Source organism: Taurulus bubalis (genome assembly GCF_910589615.1).
Source record: "Taurulus bubalis genome assembly, chromosome: 3".
Lineage (NCBI taxonomy): Eukaryota > Metazoa > Chordata > Actinopteri > Perciformes > Cottidae > Taurulus > Taurulus bubalis.
The window spans coordinates 10,224,352-10,246,280 of record NC_136591.1 but is presented as its reverse complement, the minus strand read 5'-3'; the positions used below and the strand labels follow the sequence as shown (position 1 = coordinate 10,246,280).

Sequence of the window (21,929 nt, the reverse complement as noted above, 5' to 3'; positions counted from 1 at the left end):
CCCCCCCCCTCTGACTTGAGATATACCCTCAGGATCTCTCAGTGTCACCTGGATATCTGTAGCCAATGTGAAACCCGCAGAATGCGAAGCCATCTCTGTTACACACGCCAACAACAATGGAAGGGCTGCTTGGACCACATTTTGAAGGTTTTGGTTGCAGGGGCAATTTTGGAGCTATCAGATTGAAACTCAAGATGCCAGAGCAAGTCAATTCTGTCAGGAATTTCTAAGAGGGGTGTGCACCCTTTTTTAAAAGCCACTTTCTTAATGTAAGAAAGAAAAAAAAGCTTTCATGGCCAGAGAATCTCTATCACAATGGAGTTGAGGATGCCGCGATTGGGTTTTAGCTTCTCAAATGTCTCCAGTGTTTAAAGTACTTTGTGTCTAAATCTGAGGTTGTCTGTAACAAAGCTACTCAGGTATATAGGTGGCCTGAATGTCTTTTGATAACAAGCATGGTATTATATTTCCATAAGTATATGAGTTCCTATGTTGGGGTGTAATACTATTCCATTCATTTTAGAGGTACTGTTATCTGTTGTGTCATTGAGTACGATCCAAAACTCAATGGACCCTCTCATTTTCAGTTTTTAGGGTCTGCTAGCTACGTCTCCCTCATCACATTCATACTGTACTGCAGTATATTAACTTGAGATTTTCCACAACTAAATGATTTATGTGATACCCTCCCGTCTCTGTGTGTGTTAGCACTGTAAATCGAGCATGATCCATCTCCTAAAACGGTATAATCCTACAGGCTGGAGAGAGAGAGCGCAGGGTTTGCAGACGCGCTGCACACTCAAGTCATACCTGTTCCTCCTGACAATGAACCTTGATTCAGTGCCTCAGCTTGTGTCAATTCTAGCGCTGCTTTCAACCACTTGCATACTCTTAGGTTTCACGCCACCAGGGGTTTGCTCTTCACTCTGCAAGGATAACTTTTCTTGCACAAACTGAAGCCACAGCCAGCAGGTTTTACGAGACAAATCCTTCAAATCACAGGGGGGAGGCTGCCTTCGCCAGCTCGCCTGTCAAGTTTGTCCTATTGAGAGTAGAACTGTAGCCGCTCTTTAGGGAAGGCATCAATATTGTAATACCATCAAGGCACTTTCTGTCTGCGCTTACAGTTCAAAAGAAAGCCATCGGTAATGTTTTTTTATCCAGTATTCATTTCAGAATACATCACGCTGTCTCCCGTCAAACAAAGTTAATTGGTGCCCAATGGAGGAGTCTAACAGAGTTCAGTAACAAGGAATGATATAATACAAACCGTTTTTTTTTACTTTTTTTAAAAATATATCACTAGGCCTGTGATGCCAGGTCAGCGTGCCCCAGAGATATGATGAGGGGAAACTAAAAATGTCTTCTCATAGTTGAAATGGTGTCTTGTCAGTAATCTTCTGTGAGCCTTGTGCGTTTTTGACTCGCTTGTTTCCCGAAAAAGGGAAGGACAGGGAGCGGGAGGCGCCCGGTGATTCTTCAGCAGGCGTGTACTGTAGCTTTGCCCGGCAGTGCCAAACCCCGCTCCCTGCTGAGATGACCCTGGGCACACGCTCCAGCTGTGCAAACACAGCCACATTGCTGAGCACACACTCACGTTCAGGCTGAGCCAAATCCAATTATTTGCCTTGCCTTGAGTTTTTTTTTCTTCTTTTCGTTTCATTTCAGTAGCGCATATTCAGCGAACTTTCCTCAGTGCATGTGAGCAGCGCTGCCAGGCTGAACAAGGCTGACAAACGCACCTCTGTGGCTTTTCTCTCACCGGTATTTCTCTCGTGTGAACATTCCCATGCTTGTCAGCTTAATTTCTCTGCCTTTCGCTCATTTTTTCTTCCCAAAACTCTGCCGTGACAGTGGGTATCCATTTTGTTTGACGGAGAACCACCAAAGTCAACACGGAGGAGATGCGAGCCACTCCATCGTCGGCCAGTGGACAATGACAGCAGGGCTCAACTCATCTGAAACACGGTCACCCAGCCTCTTTTGTTACCTTCAATGACCTGTTGTGCTTCAGGTCATTCTATAATCCAAGAGTTACGAGAAGTCAGACGATCAGACACGTTTTAAAGAGACATTGAGGCATTTAACAACATCAGCATTCATTCGGAGTTTCTCATCTGGCCAATAAAGTACAATACTCGCTCTTCTTCTATTACTGCTCTCACCCCAATTTTTGAGAGAAATATTGGACTCTTTAGCTCCCAATCTGTCAGCCGTTTGGTGCTGGGCAGGTAGCACACTGCCGCAGCCTTAAATTTCGGTCATGAGAGCTTTGCGAGTGTATTAGAAGAGTAAAGTTGTGAGGGATAAAGCCAAAACACATTGTGTAACAATGGCCAAAACTTTGAAAGTTAGAAGTGGTACTATAAACATCAGTTCCCAGTCAGTTCCCAACTTGCAACGTTGTGTAACTTCCCCTTCATCTGGAGCATGTTTCCAGGTAATACAACCATCTGACACTGCACAGATTTCCACTCTAAATGATCCACAAGAGCTTACAAGCTGGAAGCTGCAGCCCCACTCAACTGATAAAGCCATTAAATTGAATCTCACTTGTGTCCAGCTTGGTGTCACTATAGGCAGCTCATTTGATCTGTTTACCATGTCTCTGCAGACAAAAGGCCGCTGACTGCCTGGTTCTCGGAGAACAAAAGCTGTAGACAAAGAAAAGTACGGACTATCACGTTGCTGTCGGCTTGACGAGCGGAGAGCACACAAGCTGACATTTTAATGGCTGCAACCTTGATTCTCAGTCTGAAATGTTGAGGAGAGAATATTACCACAAGTATCCGATTCCAGTTACAAAGTCACACACGGGAAGGCAACACATTCAACATGCCGTACTTATCCTCTCATGTAAAGATTTCAATTCAAATAAATAGCAAAAAAAGGTAATTTCCCCCACATATTTGGAAACTGTCAGTGCACCACTGGAACAAGTCCAGTGTTATCTTAACTGTCAATAGTTTGTTTAGGGAAGAATGTATTCAATATTTTTGGGTGAGATCGGTACAGTAAACACCTCCAACTCAATCTTTCCATTCCAGATGAGCTGGCGTGCCCCTCACAGTGTATATAAACTGTAGAAGCTACTTTGGGCTCTGCTGTTGCTTTGGAGCGAAATTATTTTCCTGAGATAACAGAGGGCTTGTCGGCTGGGCCCACGGGGAGCCCTAATGCAAAAACAAACACGTGATATGCTGTCTCTCGCCGTCGCTGGTCCCATATGGGAATGACCCGCCATGCATCGAATACAAACAGAAGTTCCTGGAATTTGCAGGTGTGTACATGCGAACAGAAAATCTGAAAAAAAACAAAAAACAAGAATGCAACACAAACCTCACCGCAAACCCCAGGAATCTCTATCGGGATATTACTAGGGACACAGAGAGTAAACACTTTGTCATTTCCATGATGGCCTCACACACACGGACACATGCGGGACACAAAATTAGACAACAACAATAATAATAATAATAATAATAGATTTCATTTTTAAACGCACTTTTCTTTCAAAAGAAACTCAGTGCCAAACAGTGTGCCTCAGAGACAAACAGTAGTGGACTCGCACATGATGTCAGATAAACCTCCACCTTCAAATGGCGTCTCCAATCTGTCTCTTTTAATACGAGGGGAATGTGGAGGACGTAATGTGCCAACTCACCCCCTCACCCGCTCTCCCACCCAGCAACCCCTCCCTTCAAACGCCACTTTGGCTGCGTCCCAGACGTCAGGGACATCATTCGTCAAACCGCTCCCTCTCGCCGGCAATTACACAAATATGACAGGGATGTTTGAATAACGTTTCTTGACGTGCTATCGTTGTCGTAAGTCTAGGCAATCATCCTCCATTATTGCCGTCAACTACCGCGGCTTGAGACACTTGTTTTATGCATGTCTATCATTTTTTTAGGGTTATGTAATTAAGGTATTCTTGATAGCAGATCTGCTGAAAGATTTGTTTTCCCTGTTCCTTCGGTGAACATCTTTCAGTGTTGTTGTCCGTCAATCTTCTGGGATAATTGCACCCGCTGGGATCTCTGCATATTGACAAGACAACGGACGGACGGCATTAAGCTGTCACGCTATGTTGACTGTGTCATCGTAGACAGGTGGGGAAATACGCCGTTGTCTCTGATCTGTTCCGTGACTCAGATATAGTGCCTTTGTGTGATTGTCATATTTAGAGGACCCGAGACAAATCACTGGGTTTCCCCAGCTCGTCTGTCAGAGCGATGATGTTGTGGTTTGTTTGGCCGCGGGAGAATGTGGAGTCAAGTGGGGATGTCTGGGAGCGTCTGCCAGACGGAGACATGGGCTACAAGTGAATCATGTTATTGTCAGTATCGTTCTGGTAGTCGGGCAATCTGAAACGAACTGTTCACTAAAACGTGGCACTTTTCTGGACAAAGTTGCCTGTTTTACCGGCAGACAACCTACTGGTTAACAACAATATTTCTTTCCACTTTGTGTCCAGTGTACAGCTGGCGTTTAGCAATGCAAAACACAATTGAAGAATGGAGGGAGGATTATGGAGCAGGGGGCTGGATAGTTAAAGATGCCACGCTACAGGCAGGGCAGAATTTCATTATTTGCCTCGCTGCCAGCCAGATGAGATCAGTGCTTGAGAATGCCACAGAATATGGAAATTAAGATTGTTCGATGGTCAGGCTACTCTGCAAATGAGGGGCTTAATTTGGGAGCAGGAATGCAGCAGCAATTCGGCGGCAACCGCAGACGGCATGTTGATGTCGGCGAAAACAGTTTTGAGAACTCTGCGGAACAAATTTTGTTGGCCCCTCGCTGTGGGATGAGAATCGGTTCTTCACAGATTGCGCTTTTTCGCTCATGTACTAGGAAGGAGTCTTTTGCAGTACCTTGTTGAACACCAACAGGTTTAATCTTTTTGGCCCCTCAGTGATGTGTGGTCGTGATTCAGGCCGACCGCTTGCCAGGTTTGTCCTGTGTCTAGTTCAAAGAAAACAAAACAGCGATTACTGGATTGGTCTTCTGGGAGGTCCGGCGTGGACGGCTTTGCATGAATTTCATGGTGGGATCCACGTTTGGCACATTGCCACTGTCAATTCCGCAAAGGCTTTCATTGAGATTAATACTTTCAATTTGGAGAAAATACCAGATCTTAGGGTGCTACTTGATTTTTTTTTTGGCCCCGGAAAAGATTGCCCAAGAGTTACCAAAATCCAGAATGTGCTGCACCACAGGTCGTATTACTTCAGAAGACATATTATTGAACAGACACATTTTTCTTAGACATATTTGCAATGTTGCCCACATTTTTTGTTGTTGGATTTCCCAAATGTGTTTCAACAGAGTCCTAAATAAGATAGAAAAAAAGTGAACAGTGAGATACTATTTCTGTTTTTTTCTTAAATTTCAGCTCCCAAGTCAGTATGAACTTCAAATGAGCTGGCTGAATGTTCTCAAACCCTTTCTCCCACTCAATTATGATGGGATGTTTGTTCTTAGAGTAAAAGGGCAGTTTGGTTCACAAAAGATACACTGATGCTTATCAAATTGTTTTATTATGAATGTCTCATTAAAGTATAAAGTGATGGCAGTAAAGGTATATTCATTGGGACATATCTTTTAATGGATTTTTAAAATTTAATTTCACCTCTTTGATGAGGGAAATGACTAAAACTTAAATGGAACGTTAAGGAGAATTCCTGTGGCGCTTCTACAAAAAAAACCATATAAACTGTTATCATTAATCATCCAGTGACAGTCACCTTTATGTGTGAAAAATTACCCTGGTGTTTTGAATCAGTCGTGCCGTAGCACACATGCACTGAACAGTGAACCCGTTGGCCTGCTACATGTGGAACACTGTGTTGTAATTGTGCCACCCAGCTGTCAATTATAAACCCTTCTACGAATTGATTTGATCAAGGAGGACAGATGTTTGTATTTGTGTGTGTGCGTTTATGAACAAAACTCCACCGCTAAGACATGTCTCCATCTGTCTTTGTAGCCGCTTTCGTCCGGGCGGCCTTTGTGTCTACGCCCTGGCCATCACACACAGCGTCATTACTAAAGGACGTTAGCGGTCACGGTTACTGAGAGAACTGCAGATCGGCCAATGAATTGATCAGACTAATGAAAAGCTGCGATTGAGAGCTGTAACACAGCTGCTGCAGACTCCACTCCGTCCATGTCTGATGGTTGAACTGTTGCCAGCATTGCCTTAATGTGAGAGTATGCAGCGTTCACTCTCTCACTATGAAGCAGATATGGTTCTCAGTAAAGCTTTCGGTTAGTTACACCAGTGATTCTCAACCTTTTTTCAGTGATGTACCCACTGTGGACATTTGCTTTCAGCCAAGTACCCCATAACCAGCGCAAAGCATTTTAGGTTGAAAAAAAGTTGTAATACACAGCGCTGTGCTATCAGTGTTTGATTTAATACAGAATATATAACATTCTGTTCATTAACTTACACTTATATTTGATTGAATATCTATTAAATGAATATTGTCAAAGGATTTTTTAATTGATGCTACTTTTAAATATATATATCCCCTATTTGAGAACCACTGAGTTACACTGTGGGTATGTGATGGATATTGGACTGAATTCAGGTATCGGTTATACAGCTATTTACACCAAACATTATTATACAGTATGCTTACTGATATCAACAAGAATGTTTGCAGAGTTCCCCATCTAAGTTGTATGTGTTAGCATCCTAACATTTACCAGTTAGCATTAAACACAAGCTCATGGAAAAGTAAAACCAAAGTATTTTACTAATGATCGCCAAAGTCCTAACAATTCACCCCGTGGGTGAAGTGAGTGTGTGGAGCAAATTTAAGGGCAATCCATCTAGTAGTTGTTGCGTCATTTCAATCTCACGTCAATCTTCAATCTCAAAACTCAAAATGTCATTAGGATTCATTTCTTAGATGTTGAGAGATTTCACTGGATGAGTGAATGTTATGACTAGCTGGTGAGAGGAAAAGTCACGGTATTACTAAATTCATTGGGATTCATCCTTTTGGGACCATACATATGTTTCCCAAACTTCATGGCAATCCATCTTGTTGTTGTTGAAATACTTCACTCTGAAGCCATACCGCGAGCATTGCTGAAATCTTGCTCAATATTACTCTCTTTGGTTATACTTACCCTAAATAAACAGATACGCCAAAAGCTCCTTATATCATTTGAATTTAACTAGTTTCAGGGAATTGGCCACAGACAGAAAAGCTTTATTTAATATTATCCTGTATTTATTTGGCTCAAATGTCCTCAGATAAGGTTGTTGTTTTTCTCTCCATCTCTAAAACTTGTGTACCTGCCCAGATGGTTTCTTGAGACCACCTATCCCTGCCCCCTCATTGTAACTGATAACATTTGGAAGCTCCTCGTTGTGGGAAACTAAATGATGGATTTGGCCAATTTGCTTTTGAGCCTACGGTCAGTAAAGAAAGAGGAGGTGGAGATGGATGATCTTAGGAAACTCACTCTGTCTCACCCTTTTGAAAATGTGATTTGGTCAGGATTGTCCACCCTCGCTTGCTTGATTTTCACACTCTTACATAACCTTCCCGCTCACGTTACAAGCCGGAATCGGCTATAACGCAGGGCCAAGGCCATCCATCATGAGCAGAGGCAGTAGTCAGAGAAACAAGTGTTTTTTTGTCTTGGAAGTGGGTTTGATGGAAGATGCAAACTGGGTGGATGTCATAAAGCAGAGCTATTATGTCAATGCAGAGTCCAGCTGAGGCCCCTCAGCTGTTTCTTTTTCTTTCACTCATTGGACTGTTAGCTTGGCCCAAATGATGCTGAGCCACAGGGAATTAACCCATTTAATGATTCAGAACCCAAAGTCATGTCATCTTGACAAGCTACTTTTACAGTAAGTTTTCCTTCTACATTAATGTGCTGACTTAGAAAATATGTTTGGCTCTCTACCTTGAAGCGATGAACATTATGAATATTATGCGTATTCTCAGCCTCAGAACTTCCAGCAATGACTTTCCTCTGGGGATGAAACATAAACTTGTTATTTCAAGAAACAACATGTGATGTTTCCAGATCTGGTCTTCCCTTCTCTTCCCTATTCCGTCACTTTGCCCCGCCATGAGAACCTATGTGGGCCTGACAATGTTTATTTTGCTGCTGTTACTGATGTACTGTATAACCCAGGGGCCAGGTGTCATTCCCATCATCAGGCTCCTCTTATTGTACTTTGCTGTATCTTTCAGGGCCCGCTTTAATCTTGTTTGGATACAAGTAACACATCTAGTAGTTATTTTTCTTTTCAACAGCTGCAAGTTATCCAAGTCTTATTTTAAAGCTGCATGAATGAGTTTTTTTGGCTACGTACTGTAGTGGCATAACTCCACAAAAAGCGGATCGTCACACAAACATTTGATAGATTATTGACTTATGAGGTTGATATTGCTGCCGAGAGAGAACAGAACAGTTGCACATTTATGCACCCAGAGAAATGCCGCAGCATCAGTGTTCATTTGGAGTGTCGCTTTAAAAAAAGAGAAATAATTCTGAATTCATACACAGTTGGAAAAATAGAAACTGTAGCTATTTAAATTGGCGATTCACTGATTACTTGTTTTTATCTCGCTACATATAAAGGCAGCATTTTCTTTGAACTCATGCCTGAAATAAGGTCAGTGGTTAACACAAGCTTAAGAGATTTTAAAGTTTTGTTCTACGCTAACAAGTGGCTAAATGAGACTACGATACCTCATCACACCAACTCGTCCGCCTGTCCAGCCTTATTGCGTGCACGCACTGATGTGACCAATGTGTAGTTCATTTTCACCCTAACTTTAGCTTTTCACTTCCGGGAACCAATGTGACTCCCATGTTGACCAATGTGACTCCTGTTGGCCTACAAAAGTAGACTGTGTCATCCCTGCACCACTTCAGATTGCATGTGTACCTTCACATTGCTTGAATATTTTCTACATGGAGAGAAATGCTGCTCTCCACATTTGTAATGAGGCTTCCTGCAACCACTCAGTGTGACATTTCTGCACAGCTGCTTGACTTGTGTGTTTTTCTCTCACCAGCTCAAACAGGATCTTTGCAGAATGCTTATTTTTGTAATAAACAATTTCCATTTGATGCTTCGATTGTACAGAATGATCCCATTCACTTTCCAATCAAACATTTCAGTGATATAACTGCCACTGAGGTTGAATCGTGTCATCACAGTATGTACTGTATTAAGAAAAAACACTTGGTTTCGTGGCTTTACAGTATTTTTCTGTACTAGCATTGTAACTGCACGCCGTGCTGTTCTTTAGGCTGTCAAAACTCTTTTGATGGCCTCATTAAAAGCCTCCATATTAAATGTAATAGCAGTCGTTACCTGACTGAGAAACCGCACTGTGTCTGGTGCAAAGATTAATGTTAGCGGTGGAGCTTTTCTTTCTTTTTTTTGCATTGAGATGTCTCCCTGCTGGTTCATGTGTTACAAAAGGCTTCAGCACGGGATTTCGTGGCTCCATCTGTTTGTATTGTAAGCCAGGAGAAGTCAGCACAGGGGTGTCCCACCACATAATTAGCCCACGACTTAAGTAGAAACTCCATGATGAGCCCTCGTGGCCCCACACATGGTCGGCAGGTGGACTACCCTGTCTACTTAGCAGGAAATATGCTACCTGCTAATGTGGCACATTTGGACCGGTCAAGCACTCGAGTTGCAGTCAGCCTGTGGCCAGCTCGGGAGTGAGGAATTGTGATTTATTGTACGAGCACAGCCGGGGGGAGCATTACAGTATCTGGTCTCTGTTTGTATTGCAGGCTGATATGTTGCGGTCAGAAAGGGATTCTCTCAAAAGCCAGTGGATGGTTGAGGAAAAAAACGTCTGGTGACAACTGTGGTATTAAATGATCAATGATGACCTCTTCAGATGACTTCTCCTGTTGCCGTATACAGAACAGCCCGAGTCAGTGGACTCAGACCTTAAAAATCCCTCACACCTTTTGGCTGAATGGGCTGTTTCTGGAGCCATCGATTTAGTTCCTTCTTCATAACTGAAGAGACATTTCCTTCACATCACAGATATGAGATGGTATCTTCTTCCCACCAAAATCTTTGCAAGAAAGTGATCGACCAATAAATACGAATTATTCCTTTCAATGTTTATGGATTTGTTCCGCCTGCTTTTCATGCCAATCGTCACATCAATTAAAAAGTTCACATCAATAATCACACCATTCATGAATACTTTAAGCATATTTAATAAATATAGAGTAGCAAAAACTATTATACATATTTACAAAGCCTTAAATAGTTCACTTCAGGCTTTTAACTGTTGTCGTGTGACAACATTCAGGTTGTCAGCGTTCCATGGTGTCGTATACAGAACAGCCCCAGTCAGTCATCGATGTCTCACTGACTGCTTCCTGTCGGATGATAAACACCTAAAAGAGTAAAGCATAAACGGTTAGAACAGATGCATGCAAGGATTTATCATGTGATCCTGCTGGTGTTGACTGATGTTACAGTAAGCAGGCTGAAGTCCAGTCAGTTATGATAGTTAGTGGGCAGACCATGAATAAAGCTTTGCTATGTACGTCACTCCGGCTCCCTTGCTGACGTCTGAGGCATGACCCAATAAGCTGCCACTGATAATGTGACCATGTGAGATTTTTATTGTTCTGCTTTGATGAAATAGTGATAGACCGTTGCAACACACCCTGCATCAACAACTCCTCCTTTGCCTTCAATAACTTTTCAGAGGCTGCAAACTGAGATTTTTCCAAAAGCTTATTTTCTGTGCATCTTTTTCCTAGTATTAGTTGGTATCTACTGTATGGAATTAACGAAGTAGGGTACAATTTAAAAAGTTAAATTACAACATGCCACAATTAATCCATTTCTTTCATCAGAATTATTGTATAGCTTCTCTGTAAAAAGGTGGACTATTTTAATTTTGAAGCATTTTCTGTTGCATTAATGAAGAACAGCACTCACCTCTTTCTCCTTATTTGCTAGCCTGTAGTGCTGTAAGTAGCCTCGACGTTCCTGGCAGGTGGCATGTCACCTCCGTGTCCTGTGCCTTTACGTTTTCTTTCCATTATCATCCTCCTGGCGTGCAGACTGCTCCTCACAAAAGCCATATCCGGAGGGTACCAGTCTTTGGAGCTCCTCTTCCTCTCACTTTGATATTTTTGGGCCTCTTCGCCATGTATGTACCTGCACTTGACAGATGGGAGGCTGCGATATTCAGGGGCAATGACCGATCCTACTGCCATGGCACTTAAGAAGCAGAAGTAAACACCTCACGTCCCAATGTGCTTCTGCTGGTGTCTGTTGCAGTGTTGCTGCAAGTCAAGTGCTGCGGCGGTCAAAGTCTTGTGTTTATTGAGGATATCGGCACCATCAGCACTCTTATCCCCTCTGTCTCCCGTTGATAACACACTGGGCCAATGGATCACATTATCTTTCTGACGTCTGTATGATGCACTTCTTTCTTCAACCATATATGGGTGAGAAGCCCCAAATGCATCAACTTATGGTCTTACAATGCTGTCCCATGACATGTTGAGATTAGTCCATAACACCTAAGAAGGCAAAACATTATGAAGTCTGCTACTTGGCTTGTGTCATCACCTTGAAATTGGATATGACACAACGTTATGATCAGTGTCACATATAACTATGAATAACAAAAACCAGTCCATACTGGCATAAATGGGCCCATTTATTTTTTGACAACACCCATCAATTGAAACTGCCTTTCTCTTCCATTCTGTTGAAAATACATTTTTCGGTCCCTGCATTATGTTCGGCATCAGTGTCCTGTTTCAACAGGAAAAGCATCAAATTAAACGAGTAACATGCTGTTTCACGAGGATTTTGAGCGCCCGTGTCAAAGAAGTGCACGCATCGCTATCAGACATTAAAACGTGAGAGCAACAGAGTGTGAACGCAAAGGGATGTGATGACAGCGGCAGGAAAAATGTTCATCTATCAAAGGTGGAGCCCCCACCCTGCTTCCCTTGAGGCTTCACTCCTCGTGCTGTTCAAGATGAGAAGTGGTTGGAGTTGAAGAGGGCAGCAATGAGACAGTTTGAGCTCCTCGCCACTCTTCTCTTTGTGCTCGTCTGCACTTGGGAGACGAACGTCAGCAAATCAGGGTGAGAGAAATCTGGCAGAGAAATTCGGGGGAAGGTACGTCTTCAAAGGCGGTCGGAGGAAGAACGTGAAGATAACTAAATAATCCATCAGGAATCAGAGAACGTGATGAAAGGGGTGTCTCACTTTTATTTAGTCTCCCAGAGAGCTTAGTCATGAGCTGTTGCATCACAGGTATCCCGTGCGAATGCCCAAAGTGAAAATTGTAACCATCAGTGTTTTCTTCCTCTTTTACACAGAATAGTGGGTTGTTGCCTGAGGCGAGCCAAGACTCTGTCATGGCCTTACCTTTATCAGCCTTGAAATCCTGAAGTGGCTGTGGGCTTTGGTCTGTAATGAACATATATCAAACTAAGTGCCCCCTACTCCCATGGTACCTTTATGGTGAGCGGAAAAATCCTCAAACGGATCGATTTGTGCGGGCCGGGGAACAGATATGGCAAAGGTTCTGGGATGAGAAAAAGGGCACCCTTTATTTCCTAGCTTATGATAGAGTTAAGGGACAAGGAGGGGAAACGAAGGCCACAATGTTTCCTCCTCCAAAATGTGTTAAGTGAAAGCTCACATAAATCCCCTTGAAAGTGGATTAGCAAAAATATCTTTTCCTCTTAGGTTTCATTCAGACAGGAGCCAGTCTCAAAAAAGTGGTGTCCTTATCTAAACATTGGACGGACTCTTATTAATCAAAGGCAGCAGTGCACGAAACATAAGTCTCGGTTTTGGCCTATTGCAGCATGGTAAAAGTCACTTGCTCTGCACAGTTTCCACCCAAACAGTGGAAGCTGGCACCACGTTATAGGAAAGCTCAATTATAATATCAGGTTAGTGTTATTACTGTTGATTATGTGCTTTTGAAGACCTGACTTGCCCCCGAGTTCACTTCTTCGCTGGTTGAGACGTGCTCTTTGAAATCCAATCCGCCTTGGAGGTTAATGAATCACCGGCCTGGATCCCTGTTCTACTTTCACCCTTGGCCTTTGTCACATTGACGCACATGTATGCACTCGCACACTTTGGATGATTATTTTAAAGCAATACAAACACTTGTTTAATCCCGGACCTGACACACCTATAAACACAACATTGACATATTATCCACTTATAAAGTTGTTTTGGCTAATCATTTGGAGTTGTGTTCCTGCCTTGCAGGCAAATATAAGTCCAATCTTTACTCTTCTTTTCCCACCAAATCCTGAAGGGAAATATGTGTCTCTTGAGCAGTTAGCTAATTGCCAAAGTCTAAAAACAAAGAATTTGACCGCATGGCGGTGCTAGATGAAAAACCAGTCATGAGGATTCATCCTCTGGGGATATTGAATGTCTGTACAAAATGTCATGGCAATCTATTCAACAGATATTTCAGTCTGGACCAAAGTACTAGTGCTAGTGTTCATGTAAACGGTGGAACATTGACTTGAAACATTTCACAGGATGCATTGACTTTTTTTTATGATTTTCCCTTTACCTCCTGCCTACAATGCCTCTCCTGTACAGGAATGGCGCACTACCTGTATTGCAAGAAAATATAAATATCAGTGAGTGTAGGTGAAATAATATATACGTAAATGAAGAATTTAGTCAGTGTCGCCGACCCTCTTTCTTTACACGATAGCGTTTGGACCCTCTTTTGAATCATCCAGTCCTGCCAGATCTGAATGGTTTAGTCCAGTGGGGGTGTGCAGGATGCTTGACATTGGCACCGGACAGCGAGTTTAGTTTGTTTGCTTAAGGAAAAGGGTTTGATAGATCCCCCTTTTGAGAGCGAGTGAGAGATTAGCTGTCATGCACCATTAGCCTGTGGCTCAGTCTGGTTCCAGCGTATTGCACGGCCTCTAAGGAAGATGGATGCAAACGTCAAAATGACAAGGAAACGGTTGTCAGATTTGTCTGGTGTTAAGACACTAAAAGGCTGAGAAAATAATTTCTGCAGACAGTGTCAAAAGTCTCTTGAGAACAAGCAATCGGCATGTTCATCTCGACCGGGCCTCCACTTAGCCTTGAGCGAGGACATCTGGTCACTGAAGTGGTTTTCAGCACCTCTTAGCCGACACACACATCAGCAAAGCTTCTCTTAACGATTGTGTGCTTGACTTGTGTTTTCTTTGCCCGTGGCTTCTAGTTCCGCAACATTTTAATTTTCAACATTGATAGCAGGAAGGACACGCTTCAGCAGAGATATCATGTTATATTCAGGCACCCAGTAGTAGGCTGTATTATGATAAAGGTTTTTCATATCACTTATTTGGTTTCCCATGTTAAATGCATTCATCTAAAGACAATGGAAGAAAAAGAAAGAGTTGTTTTTTTATATTTTAGGAGCTAAATTACTGTTTTTAATTTTTAAAGAAACAGACAAAATGTCACGTCGCAGGCCAACAGCTGCCAAATGTGCACATCCGTACCTAACAAAAGTGTGCTTGTACATTATGATCTGGATCATCTGAGAAGGCTTTTGCCCACATTTTACTGCAGTGACTTATGTGTTGTTACAGATGCCTCCACCGTGTAAGTGACTGCAGCTAAACGGTGCTGTCTTATTTAAGAGTCCACTCTGGTGCTCTTTCCCACACAAAGCTGGTCTACGTTTTGCTGCAGTTGCTTAGCAGCACTTTTTTTTTGCCCCACAACTAAAAATCTGCAACCCCCTACGATGCGAAAAACCCCTAAGTACCCCAAACCCACATCCCTTGCTCGGCTTCGCTCCGCCTTGGCAGAGGCCCGGGAGGCAGGCAGTTGACCCGGGTCATTACAGAGCGTTTATGACCCACGGAGAGCAGCTGAGGGCCTCCGCTCTGTGAATTTGTGCATCCTGGAGAATGCGGGCCCTGTTGTGCTGCTAATGGGCCCTATCCATGATGCACCTCGACCCCCACCCGCCTCCCCGAAGAGGCATGTTACTACAGTACGTCTTCTGGTATCAGATCTCGTCCGCTGTGAATTCCTCCAGGGCACCGTAACGGTTCCCCTCATCAAGAAGGACGTGGGGTTGAAAGCACGGACCAAAAGAAGGAAAAAAAAAAAACGATAATGCTCACAAAATGATTGAAAACAGAAACACAAAACATTTTTACACAATATACTTACTTTCCCACCATCACCATTGCTCTAGAGTGGTGAAATAGCATGGGCCGGTGGAAACACTATGATATGAATAACAAAGGCCTTGTTGCATCACTGGGCTCTGGTTTAGTGTATTTGGTTCCTTTCCTCTTCCCCCATATGGACGACCCATACTTAAATAATAAGTGATAAAACATGGTGTGCTTGTTTAAAGGCCTGGTTTGTAACGTGTGTGTTGTTTTATTTTTCTTTTGCTGTTTTGCCTGTGCACGTTTTCTTTAGTTCTCATCGTAAAAACCCAGCTGTCACAGGCTCCTCTGGCTCCATCACACTCGTCTCGTTTTGCGTATGTTTGTCATCAAAAAGTGGCGTTGGACCTAAAGGACACCGCTGATAGATTCTCTGTCTTTCAGGTTGTTGTTTATGCCAACGATGGAGACGCCGTGTTCATCAGGGAGTTCACCCTGATTCGACGAGACCACCTTGCAGAAGAGCCTCTCCATGATGCCAGCCAAAAACCAGAAGACCCTGTAAGTCCCTGTCAAACAAACCAAACTGTACTTATTGGTGGACTCCACCTGCTTTTTAATTTCAAACATAAATTTCACATGTTGAATTCCCCATTTAAATATGAAATTAATTGAGGTGTCAGATCAAACTAAATCAGCCAATTAATCTATTGCGATGTGTTTACATAACGCACCGCACCAGAGGAGTGAACATTCTGCCATGTTACACCTCAGTTATGAACACAAGTGAATGATGATCGTGGGACATTGGGAGTGAAGGGCGGGCTGACCCAGCTTGATGTGAAACAGGGCAGCACAGGCAAAACACACGCACTCAACACGTTCAAGGGTGGGGTGGCTTTTTTCTTCTTCCTTTTGCTTGACACTACTCCCACTCTGTCATCACCTTCGATGAGACATGAGTCCCGGCCGTAGCAGTTTTCTGAAGCCAATCTCTCACCCAGATGTTTTATCTAATTAGGTGGGAGGGGTGGTTGAGCTGCCGTCGTCACAGAAATGTCTATTTGCTGTGAGGACATTACGTTATTGACCTGACTGCGGTATTCTGCTTCACGTGCACTTTCCTGCATGTAGGACCTCCTCCATCAGGTGAAAGGTGAACAGTCCCGCTTGCACACCTTTCACAAGCCTCTACACTTGAGGGAATGACTTAAATATATAGAATATATTCAGCAGCGCTTTGAACAGTGATACAATATAGTGACATTTCTTTTGAAACCGATGATCTGCTTGAACTCACTGTATCACTTTAAGGTAGATCACAAGGCCTTATTTCAACCTTCACAGGATAGTCTTACAGATCAGTGCCGGGCCGAGGTCGTTTTCAGTTTTAAGAGGGGATCAGAGATCATTCTGGTTCTGGTCTCATTATCTATTATTAAGTGTAATATTTATGTTAACTGTCATACCAAGTGACATATATTATATATTATTATAGACAGTGTTTTGTTCCATCTTTGCTTTTTACATGCTTGTTTATATCCCAAAGGCAGACTTAATGGGAAAAACATTTTTAAACAATCAGAAGTCAAGAATGCAAGCGCTGTGGTACATGCTTATAGCACTGTAGTTATAAACCACAAACAGCTATATTTACAGCATTTGGATTTCATCTTGTAGCCAAGCAGCAGTGTGATTTATGATGCGCTGAACCTCAAGCAAATTTTTTGAATTTGCATCAGCGAGCGGTTTTCAAACCAAACATTTATACGACATTTATATATCCACTCCCACATACTGTAGGCATGCCATCCAGGCCTCAGTTTCTGGGTTTCATTATAGTGAATTTGGTTGCATTATTTTGCCATCAGCCCACAGATGCAAAAAAGTGTGTGTTGGTAGGGAGAGAGCGTCTAATTCAAAATGTTTCTGTCAATTAAAGGAAGGGTTTAACATTATGGGAGATTGACTGACTTTGCTTTCTTTCCAAGACTTGAGATGAGAAGAGCTAAAGAGCCAGAAGACAGTGAGTTTAGCATAAAGATAAGCTAAGCTAACCAACCGCTGGTGCTGGCCTTACATTTAAAAACATAAATAAAGGTGCTATTGCTCCTCTAGCTAACTCTCTGTCAAAAAGTTATTAAGAATATTTCTCAAAATATATAACTATTAATTTAAACACCTAGTATATGGCTAAATATCTAGCTTTAAAGAATGATAGTTTAATTAAATTAATAAAAAACTAAAAATAGTGTAACCACATCTACCTTAGTTCGTGTTTGTTCTGTTGAACAGACGTAATTCTGCCCCTCGACCTTTACATCTGATACCATTGTAATAAAGAAAGGTCGGAGGGAACTGACAGTGTAGGATGTCTCAACCTGTAAACAGCATGTGACAGCCTCCAAGTTTGATCACTTATTAATTTCTGTGTCAAGACAGGTTAGAAGGTGGTTTCTTAAATGGAATGGCCGTTCCATGCTACATGTATGATGCTAACATGTATGATGCTAACATGTCTTCAGATGCGGAGCCTGCAGACTCCCAGGAGCCATACTTGTGATTCCTCTCAGCACTCAAGGCGGTTCGAGTCTCGCCTGTAGCGCTGCTCTGTGTTGGATCTTGGTTCAATATTAAGCTTGATTACATGCCAAGAAAAACGCAGCTTAATTAGCAAGCAACCCAGGAGGCGGATCTCAGACTCCAAAGCGTATTCGCTTTCTCTAGTTTAACTTTCATGAGTATGTGCCAGGGTCGGTTGGTGGGCAATGAGCCTGACCTCCCCAACACCCCTTACCCTATCCCTCCAGAGGGCCACAGATGAATTGTTCTCTCCGAAGGAAAGTGTTTTTCCTGGCAGCCTCGGCACGAGCTACTTCGATGGAATAGAGCTGTCTTTAACAGCTTAGACCTAACATACCTTTGTAAATTAACCCATATTTATTATGTGATGGCAAGCATGTACTGTAGAGCTTCAACGATGTCAGCAATCATAAACAAATATCAAGTAAGTTTATTAGGTAGAGAGGTTCCTGAATTAAAGTGCGTGGGGGGTCTGATGGCTAAAATGTTGGCCTCCGAGTCTGAGAAAGTTTTTTTTTTCTCCTCCGTAACATGACTGAATGAGTAAGACTGTGAAGATAAACAGAAAAGCCGGTCATAAATCTCTCTACGACTATTCCCACTCATTGTTTGGCCATGAATGAATTTTTCCAACAGTTTTGAGAGCAGCAACTAACTCAAAACCTGCAAAATAGGTTTAAAAATGTTTTCTATTTGCGCTAATTAATTTAACTGCAGGGAACAAACCTATGACTGTTTATCTCTGCAGAACTCTTAAGGTTCAAGCTGTGTTTGAAAGCCATTTATTTCAGATTTAACTTTCTGTCCTAAAGGTGATGAGGCACAGATCAGGTGGCAGTTACTACCCAACCTTGGGATGATTGAAAGACAAAAAAAAGGGGGGGAGAGAGAACAAGTATTCCAAACCTCTAATCTTTGTCGGAAAGTGAAATTGAGAGTTGGGATGAAAGAGAGAGAAACAGCCTTAAAAAACACAATCGTTGATAGAAAGAGAGACGCACCACACGGTTTTCTCCTCAGCTGGCTGCTGTCTAGACGGCAAATGCGATCATCCTGTCAACAGACAGCTTTAAAGTGTGTTACTGAAAGGTGATCCTTCATTTACCGGAGGTGCGTCAGTTTCAAGTTGTATTAGTGTGATATTGAAGTTTCACAACATCAGCACTAGCCTTCATAATCCTATTCGTCATTTGATCAGTTGTTAATTTACAATATTGATTAGCGCTGCTTCAAAGTAAAAAATATCATTTTTCTCATGAGCTTACTTGGTCTCTACTTACTACTGATATTTCTAAAATGCTATATACCTAAAGTAAAGGAGTTGTGCACACAGGGCAGTACAACAGTAGAGACAGAAGTACACAGAGTCCTTCTAAGTACTTCCTTTGCTCTGTAATCACTCCTCCGCTCCACTGATGGTCAGCGTGCACTGATTGCTGCTATTGGTCACACAGTGTTATCCACACCAGTAATGGCCAGGATATTATGGGTTGTGACAGTGAAGTGTTTGGTAATGACGTGTCATTAGAGCGCCACTTTGCAGCAATGAGGCCCGGTGTGAGGACACTTCCACTCTGCCTGTCCTCGCACTTGTTGTTTCTCACCAATTTTTTTTGTCTCTCTTTCTCTCTCTCGTCTTTCTGTGAAGATGTTCGATGTTTTCTTAGGCGTGTCTTCCTCTTTGCCATCTGCCTCTCTCACTTCATCACATGCCAAGCAAGTCGGGCCTTAATGTTTTTACATGCTCAATTGCACCTCAGGCAGTAACCATCTGGGGCTTCTTTTCTTCTTCTTCTTCTTCTTCTTCTTCTTCTTCTTCTTCTTCTTCTTCTTCTTCTTCTTCTTCTTCTTCTTCTTCTTCTTCTTCTTCTTCAGTGCTGAGACGGTTCCGCCTTTTGGCAGGGTGTCAGGGTTCGGAGTAATTGAGGTCGGGCGAGAGGGGCCAAGGGCCAGTCGGGGTGGCAGGCAAAGGGGGGGTGGGAGCACTCAGTGGCCGAGGCAGCAGCAGCTCGCAGGGAGAGAGGCCCATCGCTCAGCTGCACGCCGTCTTGGCAGCTGTGTTTTGCATGGAGCGCCAGGTGGAAAGGGCAACGGTCTTGCGCAATTAAACACTTCATTTGTCTTCATTAAAAGGATGGGCATGTTAGTTTTGGCAGGCTGAGAGGATGTTTAGGCTTACGTTAAGTTTTTTTCCACTACGTGCTGTGCCCCCTGGTGTTAACAGCACTTCAAGTTAAAGCTTTAGGGGATTGTTGACCTTAAATGTCAAGAAGAATGCATGCTTTTAGCCGGTGCACATAACCCTTATAGCCTTAAAGGTTCCCTGTGGAGTTTTTGACCACTAGCATTGTTATCGGGTAAGGTATGTGTGTAGTAAGTAATAATGAATGCAAACATAGATGTTCCCAAAGAATAGTTTGACATTTTGGTAAATATACATTCTCTGTCGTAAAGAGTTAGATGAGAAGATTGATGCCCACTAGCAGTGAGCAATTCATAGAAATGTTATCAAAATTGCAATATGGTCGACTGCAATTTTCAACTCACAGGAGGCGCAATATTTCTGTATTTCTGTACAGATGAGAGTGATATAAATCTGATCTGTCTCAAACAAGCGTATTTCTCAAAATGTGGAAGTACTCCTTTAACCTAGAGGATCCTTGGATCAGGTTATTCAAGCAATCACATACAACCATATACAAGCAGACGGGCATTCACTGAGCATGCTGTCGCGTTGCTCCCACTCATCTCTACCCACTGTTAATAAAAGGCATATTCTCATGCCGCTCACATTGATTCATTTTCAGAGTCGTTTTCTTTAGAGAAATCTAATCCTCTGGATCTTGTTGCATGCGTTGGACTCTTGTTTATTAGAAACACCTTTGCTTCTATGCAAAGCCGCTAAGGCTGTCGTTGGATTGGAAGTTAATAACCGCTTTCGTGATGCCAGTGATCAACGAATGCCAGTGTTTTGTTTTCGCGTCGACAAACACCCGGACTCCATTTGAAAGTATAGCTTGCACTAGAAATATGGTCGTTCCGCATTCGAATGGGAAAGAGAAAAGACTGAACAGGCGAGCGGTGAACGAGGAGACATTCCCCTTCCTGACTTGTGCGCTTTGGCTAGCCGGCCGGTGTTTGGCACCCGCGAGTGCTGTTTCGGAGGCTCGGTCCCAGCCCTCTTGAAGAAAGTGCTGAGTGCTGGTGAACGCGGTGTAAAGCCACGTGGCTTTGGACCGGAGAGCTTTCTCTCACCCCGATGTTTGTTCCATCAACACGTGTGTTCAGTAAAGCCTTGGCCCTCACAGGGCCACATCGAATATCTCTCCCCCCCTTTCCGCTTGATGTGGTGTCACACCAGTGTGCTGTGGGTACTGGAGTGGTGCTGCTGAGGTAATACCACCAGGGATAAGTCTGTACCACATTACCCACATAACAAATATGTGTGTGTGTGTGTGTGTGTGTTTGCTGCTGGCTACCGTAACCCGTTGCCCCCACACTCCAGTCTGCGCTGCGTACCCTCATGTAATCCCACAGTTGTTTGTATTTGCTGACATGTGCATGTGCTTTGCAATTCGTGAATCCATGTGCTTTTTTTAGTTTTTCCCAAATTCAACACTATCGCGTGTCACCTCGCTCACGCACAGCATCCAAAACTATGTCTTTGATTAACGGGCGAAACCTCCTCCCTCCCTTTCCTCCACACACTCTTCTGTCCTCACCTCCTGCAGGATCTGCTCCTCCTCGGCGTGTGAAGGCATGCACACGTTTTCTGGGCAAGTGATTGATTTCTAATTGTTTACATTTCACTCCCTGTTGCAGATGTTTGTATTCTACTCCAGGTTCGGCGGGCGTTTACACAGGCATGCACGGACACAAACAGGGACGCACTTGTACAATGGAGACGTGTTGACGCCAACGAGTTTCATCCAGGAATTTTTGGATGTCTTTGCTCTGGGTTTTGGCACTGCGTGTACTAATTGCCTCCAAGTTACGATTTATACTAATAAGCCTCTTCTTCTTTTTTCTTTTTTTTGTGGTTCTGCTTGCGTTTGGGCACGTGGGTGAGATCAGTCAAGGCCTTTGCCATGAATCTGGTTTCATTCTGGTTGAATAAGGGGGGGTCATAAGATAAATTACATTTTACTCCAGAATATTGCAGCCAAACAATAACCTTTCAA

The 21,929-nt window shown here is 43.1% G+C and overlaps 1 protein-coding gene across 1 annotated transcript in view; it reads left to right on the top strand.

Moving 5' to 3' along the window:
• Positions 1-21,929, top strand: part of LOC306733466 (ADAMTS-like protein 1) — a gene marked incomplete at its 5' end in the record, with an annotated part of 81,824 nt that overhangs the window by 14,154 nt on the left and 45,741 nt on the right. The window contains one exon of the mRNA XM_079214708.1: positions 15,610-15,726. Within this exon, the coding sequence (XP_079070834.1) occupies positions 15,610-15,726 (117 nt within the window). The remainder of the gene's footprint in view (positions 1-15,609; positions 15,727-21,929) is intronic.